The 20,397-nt window shown below is 42.6% G+C and overlaps 3 protein-coding genes across 4 annotated transcripts; all 3 read left to right on the top strand.

The window, feature by feature from the left end:
- The first annotated feature begins 63 nt into the window (after window positions 1–63).
- Window positions 64–9,963, top strand: LOC100844668 (crossover junction endonuclease MUS81). Of its 2 annotated transcripts, none has more exons than XM_003567053.4 (14): window positions 64–244; window positions 334–533; window positions 1,560–1,657; window positions 1,773–1,851; window positions 2,010–2,096; window positions 2,202–2,273; window positions 3,427–3,739; window positions 3,836–3,978; window positions 5,120–5,174; window positions 6,487–6,645; window positions 8,538–8,617; window positions 8,803–9,037; window positions 9,140–9,226; window positions 9,418–9,963. In XM_003567053.4, the coding sequence occupies exons 2-14, from the start codon at window positions 334–336 to the stop codon at window positions 9,520–9,522; spliced, it is 1,713 nt and encodes a 570-aa protein (XP_003567101.1). In that variant the 5' UTR covers window positions 64–244; the 3' UTR covers window positions 9,523–9,963. The 2 variants fall into 2 exon arrangements, with proteins under 2 accessions (XP_003567101.1, XP_024314868.1); XM_024459100.1 differs by having other exon boundaries at window positions 1,763–1,851.
- A 1,975-nt stretch (window positions 9,964–11,938) lies between these two features.
- Window positions 11,939–15,255, top strand: LOC100840720 (histidine biosynthesis bifunctional protein hisIE, chloroplastic). The gene is made up of 5 exons (XM_003567041.4): window positions 11,939–12,266; window positions 12,751–12,996; window positions 13,089–13,184; window positions 13,257–13,408; window positions 14,819–15,255. The coding sequence occupies exons 1-5, from the start codon at window positions 12,069–12,071 to the stop codon at window positions 15,018–15,020; spliced, it is 894 nt and encodes a 297-aa protein (XP_003567089.1). The 5' UTR covers window positions 11,939–12,068; the 3' UTR covers window positions 15,021–15,255.
- A 685-nt stretch (window positions 15,256–15,940) lies between these two features.
- On the top strand, window positions 15,941–17,798 carry LOC100838582 (presenilin-like protein At2g29900). The gene has a single exon (XM_003567034.4). It carries the CDS (start codon window positions 16,046–16,048, stop codon window positions 17,462–17,464), a length of 1,419 nt encoding a protein of 472 aa, XP_003567082.1. The 5' UTR covers window positions 15,941–16,045; the 3' UTR covers window positions 17,465–17,798.
- Window positions 17,799–20,397: the final 2,599 nt, after the last annotated feature.

Below are 20,397 nucleotides of genomic sequence, written 5' to 3'. Positions count from 1 at the left end.
TGTAAGCAAATATAAGCCCGTGATTTCGTATCATCGTTCAAATTGCGACCGTTGTGTACTTGTGAGGTTGTAATAATACTCCTCCCGCCCCTGCTGTAAGTTCAACCCGATCCCCAAATAATCCCCAACCAAGTTCAAAATCAAGCCCTAGCCCGGCGGCATGCGACCAGCCTAGGCGACGACGAGCGCCCACGCCATCGCGCCGCTCCCCCATTCCCGAGGTCTCGACGATCCAGTGCTCCAGGTACTTCCCCACCCTGAAACCTAGCCCCCAATCCGGCAACCTCTCTCGGTTCCTCCGTACCAATCCACAATACCTTCGACACCTTGCAGATGGCGCCGCCGACGCCGAAGCAGCTCGCGGTGCGTCTCCCGGAGAACGAGGAGGTTGCGCGCATCATCCTGGAGAAGCGGCGGTCGATTCTGGAGAAGGGTGTCCCGGAGAACCACTGCCACACGCTCGCCAACGCGTACCGCAACGTCTGTGCCGCTAAGGAACCCATCCGGACCCTCAAGGACCTTTTGAATGTCAAGTATCCATCTTTCCGCACGTCTCCACTGTTTCTTTGGTTTTCTTTGTTGGGATGCATCTTGCAGTTAGGCTAGATTCTTGATGAATTTTCTTGTCTCAATCTTTGGATCTGGTTGGAGTTCTTGCGAACTGTAAATAGACGGAAATCAGGTTTGTTCTGGTGCCTTATAGCTGTCGAATAATGTAGGAAAAGAAAAGGTGTCTTGCAATCTTGGCCTGTAGATACTCCAGTTTGTTTGCCTCAAACATCAGGGATTTGAATTTGGTTGGTGGATTTGTTAATTCTTTTCCCTTATGACATATGCGCCCGGGTTCCACTGTCCAAAGATAACAGAAAAAAGATGGTGGATATGTTATTTAATTAGAGATATTTGAGTCTCTGTGAACTGTGCCGGTATGCATGTCCCTGCTAGTTTATTTGACATCTCGTCTGTGAACCATAAATTTTTATCTTGATATGTTAACTCACTATACTGCAAAGCGATCCATTTCCTGCAATGTGGATGGTAAACCCAATTTTTGGTCAGACCTATTTTTTGAGAGCTGTTAGCCTGGTCATAGGTAATAGATAGTTTGGTTCATATGTAGCTGTTTATGGTCAGTGTATACGCCACACTCTGGTTTACAACTCAACTTGGAATTTATCCTGCTTTATCAATGAAATAGGCAAAGATTTCCCATTTATTTCATTTTTTTTGCTTCTAGGTTGATAACGAGACAATTGCTCTAACAGTATGGCTTTAATTTGGGTTAATGTGGATGATTTATTAGTTTGCACCTTTTTCTTCCTGAGTTCAATTGGGAGATGGAATTACCTTTCCATTACATAGGTGTATGAAGTATATCTAGCTGCGCTCTAGATTGAAGAAAATTGTTCAGAAACTTTACATTATCTTAATGAGTTTGATCAATGCAGTGGCTTCTTATTCTTTTATTATTATAAGATAGCCCACTGGTAATCCACATAATTTCCATTTTATTCTGCTTTCAAACCATGAATTTATCGTTGTTCCCTTATTATTGTCAGGGGTGTTGGACCATGGGTCATTCGTCTCATCAAAGGGTCCTTTCCAGAGTCCAGCACAGATTTATCTCCTTCAAGAACCAAAGAAGCTGGCAAAAAGGGTAATTGTTTTTGTGCTTGTACTTTTCACTCCATTACCCCACCCTTTCCTTTGTCCTTCGGGTGGGGGGTCATGCCGAAAAGATTTCGTCTATTCAATCTTACAGATCGCTACAGGGAACAAAAGAAGAGAACCGGAGCATTATGCACCAAAGAAAAATTCTGCTGCTTATGTGATACTGATTACCCTCTATAGGTATGATTTCCTTGGGATCTATTTTACCTTAACTTTTTAGTTCTCCAAACAATAATATTATGTAGCTTAGGGCAATGGAGACGATCTGATCACATGAAATAGGAAATGATACCTGAATCTGCAAGATACACTTACACTTACATTTGGTTTGCTGCCAGGGAAATGATGCGTGACAAGATTTCTATGGAGAATAAAGAGATTATTGATGCCGCTGAAGCCAGTGGTCTGTTGCAAAAAGCAACTGGGTACAGTTTCACAGTGATTTCATACAATTCCTGATTTCGGTTGCTTTTGGTACTTAGCATTATGATCAGTATAGAGAGAAATAATGCAAAATCTCGGTTTTCCAGGGGCACTGGATGGAGCCAGATTCCACAGACGCTGATATCGAGAGGGCTGGTTGTTAAAAAGTTGGGTAAAAAGTAATGTACTATATCTCCGTGTATAAGCTAACTCTGTCGTTGCTCTTCGATGTATATAATTACTACAGGTTATATTTAGGGTATGGGATGTCTGACCCACCATAGCTTTTTCATCAAACTTAAGATAAAACAAATTCTAGAGGGATAGACCCAAAGAATTTCCTAACCATGTTCGGCTTATATGTACTAATTCTGGCTCTGATATTGGCCATTGCATTTTCTTTATAGTCTTTTGTCCTATAAATATTTAGAGTTGGTAGTGATTGACCGTCTGCCACCCACCCCCCAGCCACCAGAATTAACTTGCTGACAAGTGGGGCTATCTGCCTATCTCTCCACCATCTTATTTTGGGGTCTTCAAATATGTAATATGATTATTTTTTATAGTTTTTCTATTCATAAGTTACCTTGTTTTCTTAAAATGAAGTCAGATTTTGTCACCGTTGGATTGGTATGGACATTGTTGTGTCACATGGTTAGATTTATTTTTATTACTTCTTGATCAACTCCCTGACATTCAGAGTCACGCGTAACATTAGAGCTTACTAATTGGTGACTTTTTTCTGTATAAAACTGAATGTTGTTAAGGATTAATAGATATGGGAGCTAATTTATTTGTATTCATGAATTTGACTCCTTTCATCAAAATGTTCTCAAGTGATTGTATATGTAAGCATAACTGCAATTTGCATTAGTTTATTTGACTTTTGACCTCGCAATAAGTTTAGCATCACTAGACACAAATCCCTTATACACATCTTCTGTTCTGGGTTTGGTTCAGAAGGTTGGTCAAGTTTGTTTTTTTGGTAGATTGATGCATGGATCATGTGCTAATTAAAATTTTGCCATGTAAAATTTCTATTTTATAGTTTCTCCTGTTGGTTAGTTTGACAAAAATGATATTTTACTGAAGAAATGGACTTTGTTAAGTGCACGATTTTTTTCCTAGTATACCTTTCCCTTTTAGCAATTTCCAATGTCATTTAGTACTATGGACCAGAATAATACACTCGACTCAAGAGTAATATGTGACTTAATGAAGAGGGATAAATCATCACATACTCAAGAAAGGAAGGATTATTAAGCATGCATGTGATTTTGAGATGCCAAGCATATTCTGGGACTTACTATATTAGTTTGTGTAAATGTGTAGGTATATGCTAACTGAAGAAGGTAAAAGCGCTGCTCATAATTGTCTCTCACAGCTTGAAATGGAGGATCCTTCAGGATCTTTAATGACAAGCAATGGTCTCAACACATGTACTGCATATCGGCATCGCAACTCAGATCATCTTTCAATGGGTTTTTCTGTTGCTGAAACACCATTGGGACCTCCTGTGACTATTAGTAGACCAAGCAGACCTGTTGCTGGCCAGACTCCTGAACTTGTTCTCCACAATGCTGCTACTGCATCTCAAGAATTGATAAAGTTGACCAGTAAAGAGCAACTCAGTTACAATTCTGAAGTGAGTAATAATGTTAAATTTAACTCTTTTAGGGGATCTTTAATGTTACTTTTTTTTAAATGGAACATACGGCTATATTTATTTTCCATTTGCTAGGGTTCTGCCGGATTCAATATGCTAGACAAGGATGCTACACATGTGGATAATTCTATACTAGCTATGCCACCTGGTCAATCCAATGAAAAATTTCTTGATGCTTATGAAGTTGTGTTCATATTGGATGACCGTGAAAATATCGGGTTTGTATGATTACATCTACTCACTCAAGAATTATTGCATCTTCTATTCTAGTAATATATATCTGTTTTTTTAAAGTGTGATCTTGAGCTTCTCAGTTTAACCAATGTGCAAAATTCAAATTTATGCCTTTTGCTGCAAATATGTAAAATACTAGGGTTATACTAATGGTTAGGTCACAAAATATTTATGACTGCCCTGGTGCAAGCCTCAAGATTTTGAATATTGGTTTTCTCTCAGTGCTCCATTATGGCAATTAAGTATTTGCAGCATCTGTTGTTCTCTCTTTCCCACTGATTTGCAAGATAGCCGATGGCATTCTGATCATTAGATATAATAATTGTTCTGCCACTAATGTTTTTTCAAATACTACTTATCAAGATTCCATTTGAGCATGTTGTGACACTTACTTAATTTTCCTTTCCTGTAACTGAAGACACTTTGGCTTCATATTATCATCTACTCCTCTGTCCAGAAATGTCTGTCACCTTAGCCATCTCATTTGTCCATGAATGTGGGTCATTTTCAATTTCTAGGCACTTTTCCCTCCAATGTTCCCTTTAAGCGATGACCTTTACTCTCATAAATAAGCGGATCTGCTTCCCAATGCTCCTCCCGGAGAGTGAACATAGGAAATGAAATAATAATGAGAGCACACAGGAGCAAGATAAAGACATGATGGTCATTAAGGCTATTACATAGTTCTTGTGCATGACTAAATGGCCTACGCTTGTGGTCATAGGGAGTATTACTTAGAATTTACCGTTTTCTGTTTATATTTGGTGCATTCCAGTGTGTACCTTTTAAGTTTGACATTTTGTATTTATATAATTATGCAATTTCAAGGAAACAGATTGATAATTTCTGCACTTTTCTTGTAGAAATGTCGGATTACTAAAATGAATTGAACATGGTACCAATGAAGCTTAGTTTTTTCCTTTGGTTTATGTGAATAAAACTATGCTACAATAATTGGGAGCTATAATTTTTTCCACATTTGTTCAACTTTTGTCCCCATACCAATTCGAGTAAGACAGCTTTGTATTTGTTTTACTTCTCACTAGTGAAATTCTGTGGGTTACATGTTTAACCCGTTGCTTATGATCTCCCCACATGCAGTTTCATTCTTACCATGTTGTGCAGGTCCCGTTTCGAAAGAGTAGTTGACGTACATTCAAAGTTTCATTTGCCTGTCGAGGTTAGTCTGATTGAGAGTCATGTGAACTCTTCATCATCTTACTCCCTCTCCCTATGCTCCTGCTTATACTCATTTTGGTTCTTCTCCTTGGTTATTATCCTTGTACATGTCCAGCCCAGGACCGACCCTCTGTGGTCGCATCCTTGGGCCTCATTCTTCTTAATTAAGGAGTACTAAGGGGATTCACCTCATGCCATTTTTTTAATCATGTACATGTCTCAGATCACCAACTTCACTGCTAAATATTTTTGACATCATGTCAACATAGTTTAATTGAAGTTAAATCCATAAAGATTTCATGAGATGTGTCAGCATGTCTCAGATTGCGGTTCTGTCAGTTCAAAAACTCTAGAAGAAAGGGATTGACGTGTCTGTTTGTTATTTACACGAACAAGAGCAGGACATATTATTTACATGATTTAAAACACCAAACCAACTTCCTTTGGTACTCATAAGCACATATCGACCTAATGTAAAGCAGAAGTACATTCCAATGGGTGGCTTGTATGCTAAATATGTATTGCATGTAATATACTCAGCACACAAAGTTGGTATTTGGCAGAATCAACATATCATGCTTGAGCATTTCCCTGGTGAAATGCTGGATACGTGATTTCCACTGCCTGGCAGAGCCCAAGCTGCTCCAGAGGCGAAACTCTATTGAAATTATAGCAGGAATTAGGACTCATGATTTTAACCAGCTAATTTCTTGGGCAAACAGTACTCTGCACGGTAGCAGTTAGACTTTTTCTGTGCTCTATGACCCGACTAGCTCCACCACTTTTTGCACCAGACCTTGCCCGTGCTCTTATCACTTATCAGGTTCTATAGATGTATTACAATTGTAGCTCACAGTGGTGATCAGAGTGCCAGTTTGCAGAGCATGCAAATGAGACAGATGTCACTTATTTTGTGAGCAAAGGGAACATCTGATATTTTCTTGTACTGCTAGATTACTTGACTAATATATGTGCTCTCTGCCCCAGTTGTCCTGATGCTTGCTACCTACAGTGTTTGATTGCTTGTATTCAAGGGGATAAGCGCGTATAGCATCAGTGCCTAGAATTGGAGATGATATTGCAATCTGTAGAATGATACTTGTACACTTTCAGCATGTAACATGTTCTCATTGTTTAACATAAAAAGGTAGAGGAGATGCTTACCTTGTCTTCATTTCAAGTGAACTAAAAATCATTTTGCAAATATATTCTGCATAATTTGAACTGTTCCGGTAATTGTGCTTGAGAATGTGTATTGATCCTTCTGTTTGAATAATGTGTATTGATCCTTCTGTTTGAATCATGTCAACCAGATGAAACGCTTGCCTGTTGGAGATGCTATTTGGATTGCCCGTCACAGAAAACATCGCACGGAATATGTACTTGATTTCATTGTTGAAAGAAAAGATGTCACGGATTTGGTTAGCTCAATTAAGGACAGCAGATACAGAGATCAGAAATTAAGGCTGAAGGTACCACCTGAACACTATTACTATTACTTCACTACTACGATTATGTTTAGCGTTATTGTTATTGCCAAACCATTCATGTTAACTTCCCCTTTTCTTATGCTTTCAGTTTATGACTTATGAAGCAGTAACAAATTCTGTGTCTTGGGGTCTATGTTTGTTTCTTACGTTATTCTCAATCGGTAGTTGTGCCAACTCAAGACATTGTTTTGTCCATGAGGCATGAGCCATTGACATAAGTAGGCATGTAGCACAAATTTGATGGTCAAATCATGAATTTTTTGACAGCATAGTAAGGAGGCATATGTGTGACAATGTAGTCCAAGAAATTGATGCGGCTTGTATCAGATATTAAAAATATGTTTACTTTAGGTGTACGCAATTCTATCCTACAGCTGATGGCTTGACGCTGAATTGTGTTCAGAATTCCTAAATTGGGCGAGTGTGTTACTTAAAGAAGTTGCATCTTCTTGACCTGTCTTGTGTTATGTCCACATGCTATGCCCATAATGATCCAATGTTGCTGGAACCAAACCTTAGTTGACATGACATTGTTCAGAGTAAATTTCTTCAAGCTACACTTGTTTTGGAATAACTATAGACGAACTTCACATTTAACTTTGCATAACTTCAGATACTTTGCTAAGATGTTTCAATAAACTTCTCTTGTGTCATGTCCACATGCCATGCCCATAGTGGTCCAATATTGCTTGAGTAAGTCTTGGCTGACTGATATTTTTTCAGAGTAAATTTCGTAAAGCTACGGATGTTTTCGAATAACTACAAAAATACAACACATCTAAGTTTGCACTTCACTGAACTTCAGATACTTTGCTACAATGTTTCAATAAAACCCCATTTCCATTGATCCATATGAGACAAATTCTGTCAGGTGGGTCCCACCTATCATTGTAGTTGGTGACAAGCCCATTTTAGCCCCCTCAAGTGTTAACGAAGTCCAAATAAACCCCTGAACTACAAAACTGGGCTGTTTCGTGGGTGCTTTCGCTGGTTTGAGCTGCCAATGTGGTGCTTTGACTAGGCTGACCAAAAGTTAGACCGTTCATTCAGCAACCATAAGTTGTACTGTTAGCTGTTCTGTGAAATATGTTCTCTGTTAGTTTTGACAAAATGAGTGTTGTTTTGGAAATGGGAAATTAACTCAGAAGAATTCATAAATGAAATACCAACCGTCCGTCTAATATATACACTCATAACAGATTAAAAGGTACCCAAATTAAAACTTGGGGACACATGTATTGGTATATCATATGTGTAGTCCAAGCAACCAACATTTAGGTGCAATTGTGTAGCATTAGATTTGTCCATCAAATGATCATGAAAACCTCAAATGTGTAGTTCTGAAATGCAGACTAAAATGTGTACTTTTTTTTCTGATAGTTATACTGAATTACGTGTAGTTTGGAAATGTACTGTTTTGAATTATTTGTCTTCCTGAAATGAGAAGTATAAGAGTACCCAAACTATAGTAGGCACTGGGCAATGAGGGCGATAAGGCATGGTCAGTTGGTCACTTGGCAAGTTTTGTTTTGCCCCAAAATCTGCCTTACCAATATTTTGGTCATGACAATAAATTTGTCACTTGTTTGGATGGTTGCCAAAATTTTTTTTGCATACTAACGCCCACCTGGCCACTCTAGTTCATTTTGCTTGCCAACATTAACCATATCATTGGCAAGCAAAATCTTGACAAGAACTTGTGCTAGCCAAATGTATGTGCAGAATTTAGATAGGGGATATTGTTCCATAACAAAATTTATTTTTCTGTCCATAATTGGATTTATGGATTCACAGGGCTCCCTATCTTCCCCTAGCAGATTTTATTTATTTTAGCGACACTACCATCTGACGCTTTCCTTTCTTGTACCTTGTAGAAATGTGGGCTAAGGAAGCTGATATATCTGGTGGAAGGTGATCCAAACCGTTTGGATGCATCAGAGAGCATCAAAACTGCGTATGTGCACTGCTCATGTCACCTTATGGATCATGTTTCTCCCTGCATAGTAGTACCTTCTCTTGCTGTTTTACATTTTACTGCTCCTTAATAGTGTAATACATCTAGATGTGTTAGTTAATAAGCTGGATATTTGGGCTAGTCAATTTTATGACCTCTTAACTACTGTATGTCTTTTATTTCAGCTGCTTCACCACTGAGATTCTTGAAGGATTTGATGTTCAGAGAACCACTGGGTATTCTGATACTGAACGGAGATATTGCGACCTCACGCTTTCGATAATTGATTTCTACAGCAAAAACTTCTCTAATGGTGCTAACACTTCTCGAGCTTGCTTGACCTATGATGAGTTTGTGAATAAGTGCTATGACTTCAAGAAGATAACCGTGAGCGATATATTTGCCGTTCAACTTATGCAGGTAAATGTTCAGTAAAAGCCTCCTTCAAAGCTATGCTGCCTATGCATTTCATACTGTAATTTGATGCAAGAGTCATCCTCATTGATTTCACATGCATTGCAGGTACCACAGGTGACAGAACAAACTGCACTAGCCATTACGGAGCTCTATCCGACTCTTCTCTCACTTGCTCAGGCATACTCCATGCTTGTGAGTCCTCTTTTCCCTTTTCCAGTTTTAGTCTAGTAAGATGTTCATGATTAGTCATATCCTTCAATGTTATTTTCACTTGCAACACTTTCTTGTACTCAAAAGTCTAAATACCATATCCCTTGTTACTGAACTTATTCTTATTTTATTTTTTGCGAGAACTGAACTTATTCTTATTTAATGTTTATAAGGATGGAGATACCCGTGCCCAAGAAGAGATGTTGAAGAAGAAGAGCAAGATGGTGAACGGAGGTGCTAGCCGAAACATCTTCAAGCTCGTCTGGGGTGAAGGCTGAAGTATTCCTACCTGGTTCGTGATCAGACATGGTTTAATCGGCCTTTTGTCACCATCTCGATGATTTTTGGCGCCGCCTATTGTGTCGAAGCTCCTTTGTTCTTGGAGATTTCGTGGCAGGACTTCCATTTTCCAAATGCAAGAAGTCCCTGGAACTGGAATAATGAAAGTTCCATAATGTGTAATCATCTTTAAAAAATCTTCCCATCTGGCCATGAGTTGCGCTTCCTGCTGCTTGGATTGTGATTTCTCTCGTGTTGTCTCTAAACTTGGTTTCTGCAAAGGAACTCGAGGGTAAACATTTCGGTTGCCTTCCTGGTTGGCAGGATAACTACTGGCTCTGAAAGGAAAAGGCTGCCGGCGGATAAAATCTTCTGCCACGTAGTACTTGGTTTATGTAAATTATCACAAGTTTAATGAAATGTCACCTAATTCGATGAAATGTCGGCTAATTTAAATTTGCTTCGAACTTAGTATTGGAGGCCCAGCTGGAACGCGGCAGGTCCCCATATGGCCCAAAAATATGACAGCCCGGACGCCATATGGGGGGACGGCTGGAGCTGTTCCAACCTGTGCTTCTTCAAGTTGGGAATCTCGACTGTCTCGCGGCAAAGATTGGGACATCAAATGTATCTCTTGTTTCTTACCCAAAGATTGGGACACCCAACGTCAGCATCGCCGTACTAGGAACCTAGACGGCTAAATTACGCAACGTGGCCTTTTGGTCGATTAATTAAATTTGTATAAGCAAAGCTGTCAAAGTGATCAATCAATCTCCCATTTTTTTAACCTTATAATACACTGACGTTTTCCTTGATTGAGCTGTTCCCGTTCAGCCGATCGATCGGCGCCTAGACGCCTAGTCACTTGTGCACAAAGCAGCAGGCAGGCAGCCAGCCAGGAACTTTCCAACTCCTGGAGTATAGATACCACCTTGGCAAGGAAGTTACAACGTGTCCTATGTTGACCACGGAAGGCAGAGTCTTGTCCCATGTTGATTCACCGTGGTCGCCAAGCAAGCAGGAACACTCGCAGTACTATATGAAGCCCCATGGCAGCAAGCAACTCACAAACAGGTGCGAGAAAACACATTTGCGAAAAGAAGAGACCGAATTAACTAACGTGAAGACTCAAGAGCTCTGGTTTTCCGTTACTACAGCGTGAGCAGCATGGGAATCGGCAAGAAATCCGGCTCTGGTTTCTGGCCGGCCGTGGCGTCCTGGTTCCGCTCGCCGAAGGCGCCTTCGGCAGGCACTGGTGGCCGGAGCCGCAGCCGGGCCGGGTATGATCCGGCCGGCGGGATGGTCGCAGCGGCCAAACATTTCTCCAGTGCTCACAAGATAAACTTTGGTTGACTCATGCCTTCCATGGTTGTACATAGCATATATGATTGCCTTTTCAGCACGTGTGTAATAGTATAGGTGTAGACCTGGGAGTCTAGTATGTACTACAAGCCCCGCAGTTGGTGAGATTCCGTTGAAACTGATGATTGTTGTTGTTGTTGTGCTGACAAACATCCAATATATAAATTAATAGCTTTGGTACATTGGCTTTGACGAATGGTACATTTTCAAACAGAGAATGTTTGGAGATTAGATTAGTATTGCCTGACGACTACTGCAAGTATGTTGATATGCACTGGCAAGCATTAAGCCGATGAGAAGAATTCTTCCCATGCAACTCTTTGATGGGACGTTGGAAGCAAACTAATCAATTGCAAGCAAGCGTCCTAACCTGTTGATTAGCACAAGCAATACTATCTTCTCAGTTCTCAGTTTCTCAGTTCTCAGTGTTGGATTCCTTGTTGCATCTTTTGATCTAACGCAAATCTCAAGGGTCAACTTAAATCTCAAAAATTAAATAAAATCTAATGATGTAGGAATGAAAATCTATTTGCATCGTGTCTTATTTTATTTTTTCTCGACGGTAATACTTGGCTTATTCTCGATTGGTTCCATCTGGTCACCGCTTTTTCCGGACGGCCCGCTGAGCCGCATGCCAGACCCCATACACAACTAAAGGGGCCGGGGCCGCCCGTGGCCCGCCTCGTGCAATTTTGGGGCCTGGACTTCGGGCCGGGCCTCGTTTAGCTTTTTTTTTCTACATTTGACCCATCACCTCTCCTCCATCTGGCCCATCCCAACTCTGTTCCTCCTTTGGTCCATCACCTCTCCTCCTTCTAGCCCAACCCGACCCTTCCTTTTTTTCATCTTTTTCTACATTTGGCCCATCCGCTACGGATGGCTTTTTTTAGCCTGTCGGGCTTAACGGGCCCGAGCCAACCTGCCCGGCCTCAGATGCCGTGCCTGGGCCTGCAGGCCGCGTTGAGGAGCCGGGCCGGCGCCAGCCGGATATCCAACAGCTCCGCTGAGGAGTGTGCCGTCGTCGCCTCGCTTCTTTTCTCGCCTGAGTCGGCCTCTCACTTGGCCCGTCAGCCGTCACCGACAAGTCTGAGGGGGCCGAAGGACTCGCTTGACAGCGCTCCGACTCGACGCTCCGCCGCGTCGCGCAGAGCGCCGCTGCTCGCCTCGGTCGAATTCGGCTCTCATGGCGGCTGTGCCTCGCGCGCCCGTCTCCTCCCCAACGAGCCGCGCCGCCCTCTGGCCAGCTCGCTCCAACCCTCGCAACGCCGTGGCGCCGCCGTCGGGGGCCCTGTGGTGGCCGCGCAGGCAGACCTGCCCGGTCGTCTCGATGGCTCCCGGCTCCGCCCGGTCGACGCCAGCAGCGCTCGCAGTCGACCCCAAGGTTTGTTGATTTCCTTGCAAAATCTGCTCCCCCCTTCTCATTCGTAAGGGCTTAGCAGTTGGAATAGGGATGGCCAGCGCTAAACACTTATTTTTAATCTTAAGTAGTTTGCTGTGCAAATTTTACTCATATAGCCACATCATTGAAAGATTGTATTAGTATTGCCTGATGACTACTAGTATGTTGATATGCACTAGCAAGCATTAAGCCGATGTGAAGAATTCTTCCAATGCAACTCTTTGAGGGGATGTTGGAAGCAAACTAATCAGTTGCAGCCAAGTGCCATAACCTGTCGATTAGTACAAACAATACTATCTTCTCAGTTCTCAGTTTGTCACTAGCATTGGTATGAATTTTCATATTGTACCTGTGCATGGAAGGAGAACCTTTGTTTGTGGTTGTATACTTGTATTCTCCTGAAAGAGCAAGAGAAAATGCAACAGATATGTAATATCAGCTTATCATCGTCCTGGGATAATTTTAGGTTGAAGCATTACTGGACAGTGTGAAGTGGGACATCAAAGGGTTGGCAGTTGCTATTGCCCAAAACGTGGATACTGGTGCCATTCTCATGCAGGGCTTTGCTAACAAAGAAGCACTTGCAACAACTATATCAACCCGAAAAGCTACATTCTACAGCCGTTCGCGGTCTTCATTGTGGACTAAAGGGGAGACATCCATGAACTTCATCAATGTGCATGACATTTTCCTGGACTGTGACCGTGATTCAGTAAGCATCTTCTGCTTTGTGTTATACGTCAAGGCAGTCAGTCTGGCTTCATTTGATATTAACAGGGTGTGTTTTTTTCTCTTGCAACTTAGATAATATACCTCGGTACGCCAGATGGACCTACATGCCATACAGGGGCAGAAACCTGCTACTATTCTTCAGTCTATGATGCACTACAAGGTTCGAAGGTATTTGTTCTTTAATGAACTTCCCTGTAAATATAATTGTACTTGTAATTTAAATATGGTTTTATTTCACAGTCCAATCAAGAGAGGCAGGTTGCTACAACTCTGTACTCGCTTGAAGATACGATCAGTAGACGGAAGGAGGAAGTAGTTGCCGCAGGAAGTGGCAAACCATCATGGACGAAAAAACTGCTGCTTGATAACCAGCTGCTTTGCTCGAAAATACGGTATGTGCCACCTTGCTTATTTATCAATATTATATTATAATATCTGTCAATAAAAATAGTGCTCAAGATAATCAAATATAATATGCTAGCCATTCTTTCTTTTTCTAGCCTGGTTTACTATATTGTTTATTGTATGGGATAAAAGTTTGTTTTTTATTCCTATTCTTAATCCTCTTATACTAGTTTGGCCATCCTTACTATACGATGTAGGCATGCTTGTTGCCAAGCCCCGGCTTACAGGTCAATTCTTGGTTTTTTTTGGTTGAATAGCTCTGTACTATTGTATAGTGTATAATTCCTTTGTTCATATGAATAATAGGTGTTTTTCTTCTCACAAATTTCTAAGTTATAAAGCAACAATATTATAAAATAAGTTCATATGGGAAATATACCTGTATAATTTCAACGTGGCCAATGTCCAATGTAGATATTCAAATAGGTATTGTCCAAAGCGGTCGTCAGTGGTAAGTGTTTCTTACAGGGGAGTGAAACCCTATGCCTAGTTTTGTTATCTTGGCTTTCTCACTACTGCAGTCAATATGCATATCTTTGGCAACAAGATATTAAAGGTACCCCCTCCGTCCCATATTAAGTGATCCAAATTTGCCCAAATATGGATGTATCTATAGCTAAAAAGCGTCTAGATATATGTAATATTTCGTCACGTAATATGGGACGGAGGGAGTGTAATAGATCTGAGTAGACGAGACCATTTTTATTAGACCTGATTCATCATTTGATTAAGATTAGGGTAGTCGCTCCTTTGAGTAATCTCATATGGCACAATGCATGTGTCAGAAAAAAAAATCACCATAACAAGTTACTCAGAGCAGGGAGTTCCCCACGCTCCATGCATGCAGTGTTTTTTGTCAATTGATATTTCCTTGACAAACTTCTGAATTTTTATACTCGTAAGCTTGTCCTATGGCATTAAATTTGTCACCACATATAAGCAGGGAGAACTAATGTAGGAAGCAAACGTAAGAAATTTTCAGTATAATTTCTTCAGTAGATATGACGTGCAACAATGCCATGTTATATGGAGTACTGCTATGTGTATAAGCAACAATTTGAAGAAGTTCTGGCTCAAATTATGACTTATGAGGCAGTGCCTGCCTGGGAATAAACATAAACACTTGTAAGACAGTAAATGGCATATTCATCTTCCTCAGACTAGTTATGATTTAATCATTTTGACTTGATGTAAAGGTTTGCTTGTCAATACATTTCTCAATATATGTCAAGCTGTGGCTTGGTATTAAAACTGTTAACAAGTGTGTGTAATGCAATTCATGCAAATTTCATACATTTTCTCCTGTTATTTGTGTTTGGCCTTTCCAAGTTACTCTTTTAATGTCAGTAGTACATTTATCTCTGAACGCCGGTGCCCATTTGTGTCCAATCTTTCAGTGAAGAAGCGGGTGAACTGATTCAAACCCTGCTTGAGAACGAGGACAGATCCCGTACAGCTTCAGAGATGGCTGATTTGCTGTACCACGCAATGGTGCTACTTAGTGTCAAGGATGTGAAGATGGAAGAGGTCCTGGAGGTCCTCAGGAAGCGGTTTTCGCAGTCTGGAGTTGAGGAAAAGGCCAGCCGCAAGAAATCTTAGCAATGCTCACATGTAACATGGATGATTTCTCCATCTGACTGTGTGGTGTTGTGTACTATGGAGCAGTTCGATATTGTTAGACAGTCAATTGGGGTTTATGTTTTCTTGTTGCTGTTCAAGAACAAGACTCAAAACCTATCTGCCAGTTTCTTGATGACCCAAGAGTCTTCAACTTGCAGTTCCACTGTTTCCTTTGTGTTCGTGAATAAAGTTGTTTCTTCGGGGTTACTGGTTTTATGCTTAGTTTGGCATTGCTGAACTGTGGGTGGTTTTCTTGGTTGAATAGTGGATTTTACCAGCACGGAAGGTGCACGGCGTACGTTTGTTCCACAATAGACCGAACATGCACAATAAAAGCCTCTGGACCCTTCACATTTTTGTTATTGTTTGAACGTGTGCGCTATCTTCTTACCCAAAACAAAAAGAAGCGTGTGCGCTATCTTTCACGTTTTAGCTTGTTTGGACTTGACTGAGCATGCGTGCACTTTGCGTTGATTCCTGTCCGTTTTCAGGTCTACTCTTTGTTTTGAGACGTTCACCTCTTTGTTCGGGCACCCGTGTTGGAACGTGCTGCCCCTCTTCTTACCCGAGTGGAAGCAATATCTTTCTCTCTTTTTTTGCAGCGGTAAAAATCTGAGCGGGTTGAATACAATGTAGGCCTATACGCTCCAGAAGAAAAAGAGAAATTACTCGTAGAAAGCATCACATGAATTTTACACGATACAAGTCAAAATTACGACCGTATGGTTGTTTGTTTGGCAAATCGACTCGAGTTCGTGCACTGGTAATTCCGTATCGTACATAAGAAACCCGGTAAAAGAACTGAGGTGGAACACAGTGATTTTGTGTTTTTCTGAAAAACATTGCACAGTTTTGCACAGAAGGCGTAAATGCCAAGTCTCAGCGCACCGGCTGTGGTCGGGCTCGAACTCGAGAAACGAAACCAAACCCTCCAGCCGCGCCGGGGAGGGAGCGACCCAGTCGAGATCGGGAAAAATTCCCCCATCCCCCTCCACCTCCGCCGCATGGATCCCGCCGCCGACTCGCCGGCGCCGGCGGCGACCTCCACCGCCTCGACCATCCTCGACACCCTAGGCGAGGAGGTGCTCGCGGTCATGTCCCCGGTCTCCATCTGCATGGCGCTCGTCGTCCTCCTCATCTCCATCCTGTCGCCGCCCTCCTCCCCGGCCTCCCCGTCCGCGCCTCCCCCTGTCACCGCCGCCACGCTCGTCTACCTCGAGTCCCCCTCCGACTCCCCGGGCCAGAAGCTCGTCGGCGCGCTCCTCGACGCCGCCGTCTTCGTCGCGCTCGTCGCCGTCGTCACCTTCGTCCTCGTCGCCCTCTACTACTACCGCTGCACCGGCTTCCTCAAGAACTACATGCGCTTCTCCGCCTTCTTCGTCCTCTTCTCCATGGGCGGCGCCATCGCCATCACCATCCTCCGCCGCCTCGACGTCCCGCTCGACGCGCCCACCGCGCTCCTCCTCCTCTTCAACGCCTCCGCCGTCGGCGTCCTCTCCGTCTTCGCGTCCGCGGTCCCTATCCTCGTCCGCCAAGGATACATGGTCACGCTCGCCGTCATCGTCGCCGCCTGGCTCTCCAGGCTCCCTGAGTGGACCACCTGGATCATGCTCGTCGCGCTCGCCGTCTATGACCTTGTCGCGGTGCTCGCGCCTAGGGGCCCGCTCAGGATGCTTGTGGAGTTGGCCTCGTCCAGGGATGACGAACTCCCGGCGCTCATCTACGAATCTCGGCCAACAGTAGGCCCAGCTGAGCGTTCTTCCTCATATGCTCCCGCAATGTGGTCTGAGGAGATGCAGCTGCCCGCCGATTCTGCTAGGTCAGGTGTCAACCAGTATGAAAGGGCTGGTCAGCAGGACAATTTGGGTTCTGCCATGGTGGAAATGAGGGATCTTGGTGGAAGCCGCTCAAGAGTCCACCAGACGACCAGCTCAAGTGGTTCCATGCTCCAAATGGGAAATCTCGAAGCAGGACAGATTTCAAATCAAGGTGGGAGTGCACAGCATGCTGTCATACAGATTGAGCAGCCTGAGGAAGAAGAGAGAGCTCCATTGGTGTCAGCAGCATCTGCCAACAGCGCCGTTGCTAATGAGGAGCATAGACAAATTTCATCATCAGACCCTCCTGATGAGGATTTTGAGATGTTTGAGTCCAGCAAGGGCATCAAGCTGGGACTTGGTGACTTTGTATTCTACAGTGTGCTTGTGGGGAGGGCTGCCATGTATGATCTGATGACAGTGTATGCGTGCTACCTTGCCATCATTGCTGGGCTTGGCTGCACCCTTATCTTGCTGTCGATATGTAGGCATGCATTGCCTGCTCTCCCAATCTCTATCATGCTGGGAGTTGTGTTCTACTTCTTGACGCGGTTGCTGATGGAGCCATTCGTGGTTGGTGCTTCGACCAATTTGGTGATGTTCTGAATTCTGACCAACGTTTTGTTGTCATTGTTACATGTGTGTTAAGAGAAAATGATGAGAGATTTGTTGTGAGGATGACAACTATTTTGTGGTCACGTCTCATAGAAATTCGTGTAATTATCACTAGGAGATGTTTTCTTGAAACTGGGAGTTTAGACTCTAAGGTAGTATCAGTCTATCAGAGATCAACTAGTCCATGTCTTGTCGTACAGTTCTATTAACATGATATGGCGTTTCAGCAGAAAGCTTTTGCATTTCATATTCATTTTTTTTATTGTGTCTGCTTGTTTTTCCCATTGTTCTTCCCAAAGGTTAGCAATAAAGTAATTATCATGTATCTGCACTTTATCTTCTGCTACCTGTCATTCTGTTTTTCTCCTCTATTACAAATTGACAATAGAGACTAGACTTATCAGGTTATATGTGTTACTTCGAAACCATTTATGGATAATGCTTTACTAAACTGTTCCAGAACTTGTAAAACCTTGATATTTCTCATTTGATTCTAGGATTACCATATTCCAGTGTACGCGAATTGACAATCTCGAGTGTTTATTTATGTCGTGGGAGAAAAATATATCGTGAAACTCCTTATGTTCAATGCTATGACATAGTTTCAGATAAGAGTAGCGCTTTTATTTGTTTGTTGACTGGAGCATGTAGTAGATGCTTGTTTATTTTCTGCTTTGTGTTTTTATGTGTGGCTTTTATTTTTTGCAAATCAAATAGCTTTATAAATTAATGAGCACAGTAGAGATGGTGCTGTTCTACATGCACGAGGTTTCTGGAGCCTGGGCTGCCCAGGCACTTGGCTGTACCAAACAGAACTGCATGGTATGCTTCAGTCTTATTGTGCCCTTGCATAGATTCAGTGTCTTCCTCAACCAATATATTTCAAACTTCAGGAAACATCGTGTGCAACTTCATCTGTACTCCCTCCGTCCCAACTTAATATGGGACGGAGGGAGTACATGTTCTATATACTTAAGCTGTGCTGACTGCTGGATTTAGACTCTGCATCCATGTCGTCACACAATTTTGTGTTTGCGGCATTTTGGTATTGAACTTGACTTGTCAGTAGCAATAGCAACATTTTTTTTAACAAGAAAAGGGAACATCCCCTGCTCCAGTTGCATTGCATTTTGGTGCACAATGTGGCTTGCTTTGACGGCAATTTGTTGTAGAATCTGCTTGAGTATACGAGTATCCAAGGGCAGATGCCCCCAGTGTCAGTATGCAGGTAATGGAATTGAGCTTGTGGATTGCACATTGGGGGACATGAGGCTGGTGCTGGTGCAGATGGCCCTCCTGATGCTGTCAGGGCTCGCGACAGAGCATGGTGATCGTAAGTTCGTAACCAAGATGAAACCAATGGAATGAATGGCATCTCCACAGATCCGGCGATTTCAGGGACAGCCTTGTTGGGCTTCTAGCTCTGGGAGGCATCTTGGCTTGTATTCGCAAATCGCAATGGAGGGGGTTTAAGTTCAGTTCAGGTGCAACAGAAGTACAGAACCGTGTAAGTGTGTACTGTGGCAGCGGACTGAAACAAGCCGCGCCTCTTCTGCCCTGCTGGAAAAACAGGGTCCAGCCTCCAGCGGCTTGCGTTCAGAGTTCCCAGGCAGGCGTCATTCAACACAGCAAAGTAAAGCAGCAAGTAAGTGAATAACTATAAGTCGAGAGAATCAAAGCTTGGCAGACGAAATGATTATCGATGGAACCATTGACACCATGCACCAAATTCACATTACGAGAAAAGTGTTCCATCCAAGAAACTAGGGGCTGAACTGCACCTGTTTTCAACTGGTAAACAGGCCAAGACGGAAAAACGGTTCAATTGAACGCTACATAAACCACCCGGACCGGTGGAAACCACCCCGGTGCATTGGACTAAACTTAGTTCAACATGACTTTTTCATATTGCTTTCGGGCTGCAAAAACATATGTAACATTGATTTATGTACGAAATATAATCAAAAAAATTCAACATGACTTTTTTACCCGGACTCTGATTGATTTATGAACGATACACGTGTTTTCGCAGTCCGAAAGCAATATGGAAAAGTCATGTTAGACTTAGTTTAGTCTAATGCACAAGTCCGGAGTGGTTTCCACCATTCCGGGTGGTTTATGTATTGTTTAATCGAGTCGTTTTTCCGTCTTCACCGCACTCCACTTGATAGTTGGTGCAGTTCAGCGATTGGCCCAAGAAACTAGTGTCAAAAACCAAGCAACCGATACTGTTCCAACAGCATTTCACCATAACTGTTAGGCTGCGTGCTTTGCGCGAACATGCTCACTCCATAGCTGATTAAAGGAGAATTTGACACGAGAAGATTAGTGCTGCAACTCTTCAGGGTTGGTGCTTGAGGGCAGAGCGAGCAGCGACTGAGATCATACAGATATGTGAAAAGTGAGCTCGACTAAGCTCTTGCCATAACCACTCGTTTCCTTCATGTTCCTCCGAAATTCACTCTTCTGGGGATGTCTCATGTCTGTATGGTAAATCCCCCCAAGAAGTAATCCCCGCGCGATGGCTGGTATGGTCGTTCATTAACACTTTCAGCCCAGTTCATGCCATAAGACCAGTTCCCTTCAAAAACAAACAATGTTAGTCACAACCCTTTTGACAAAGCTGGTCATGTGGTGGATCAATCATATGAAAAATAACATATAGCATTACTATTTGGAGGGACTTGACTACTCGATGCTACATACTATTTGAAGTATCTCATATTTTACTAGTGACTAGCAAACCAAACATAAAGCAAACAAAATTTACATATGGAATGGTTATTTGTTCCGACTACTCACACTGTCATTCATTCACTCATGACTCATGAGTCAACACTCAACTGTAATAGCCCTGAGAGAAGACTACCGGTACCTCTAGCATCAATCTGTACACATCTACAAGTCATATACTCCCTCCATTT

The sequence above is a fragment of the Brachypodium distachyon genome, chromosome 2 (assembly GCF_000005505.3).
Source record: "Brachypodium distachyon strain Bd21 chromosome 2, Brachypodium_distachyon_v3.0, whole genome shotgun sequence".
NCBI lineage: Eukaryota > Viridiplantae > Streptophyta > Magnoliopsida > Poales > Poaceae > Brachypodium > Brachypodium distachyon.
This window is presented reverse-complemented; position numbering and strand designations above follow the sequence as displayed.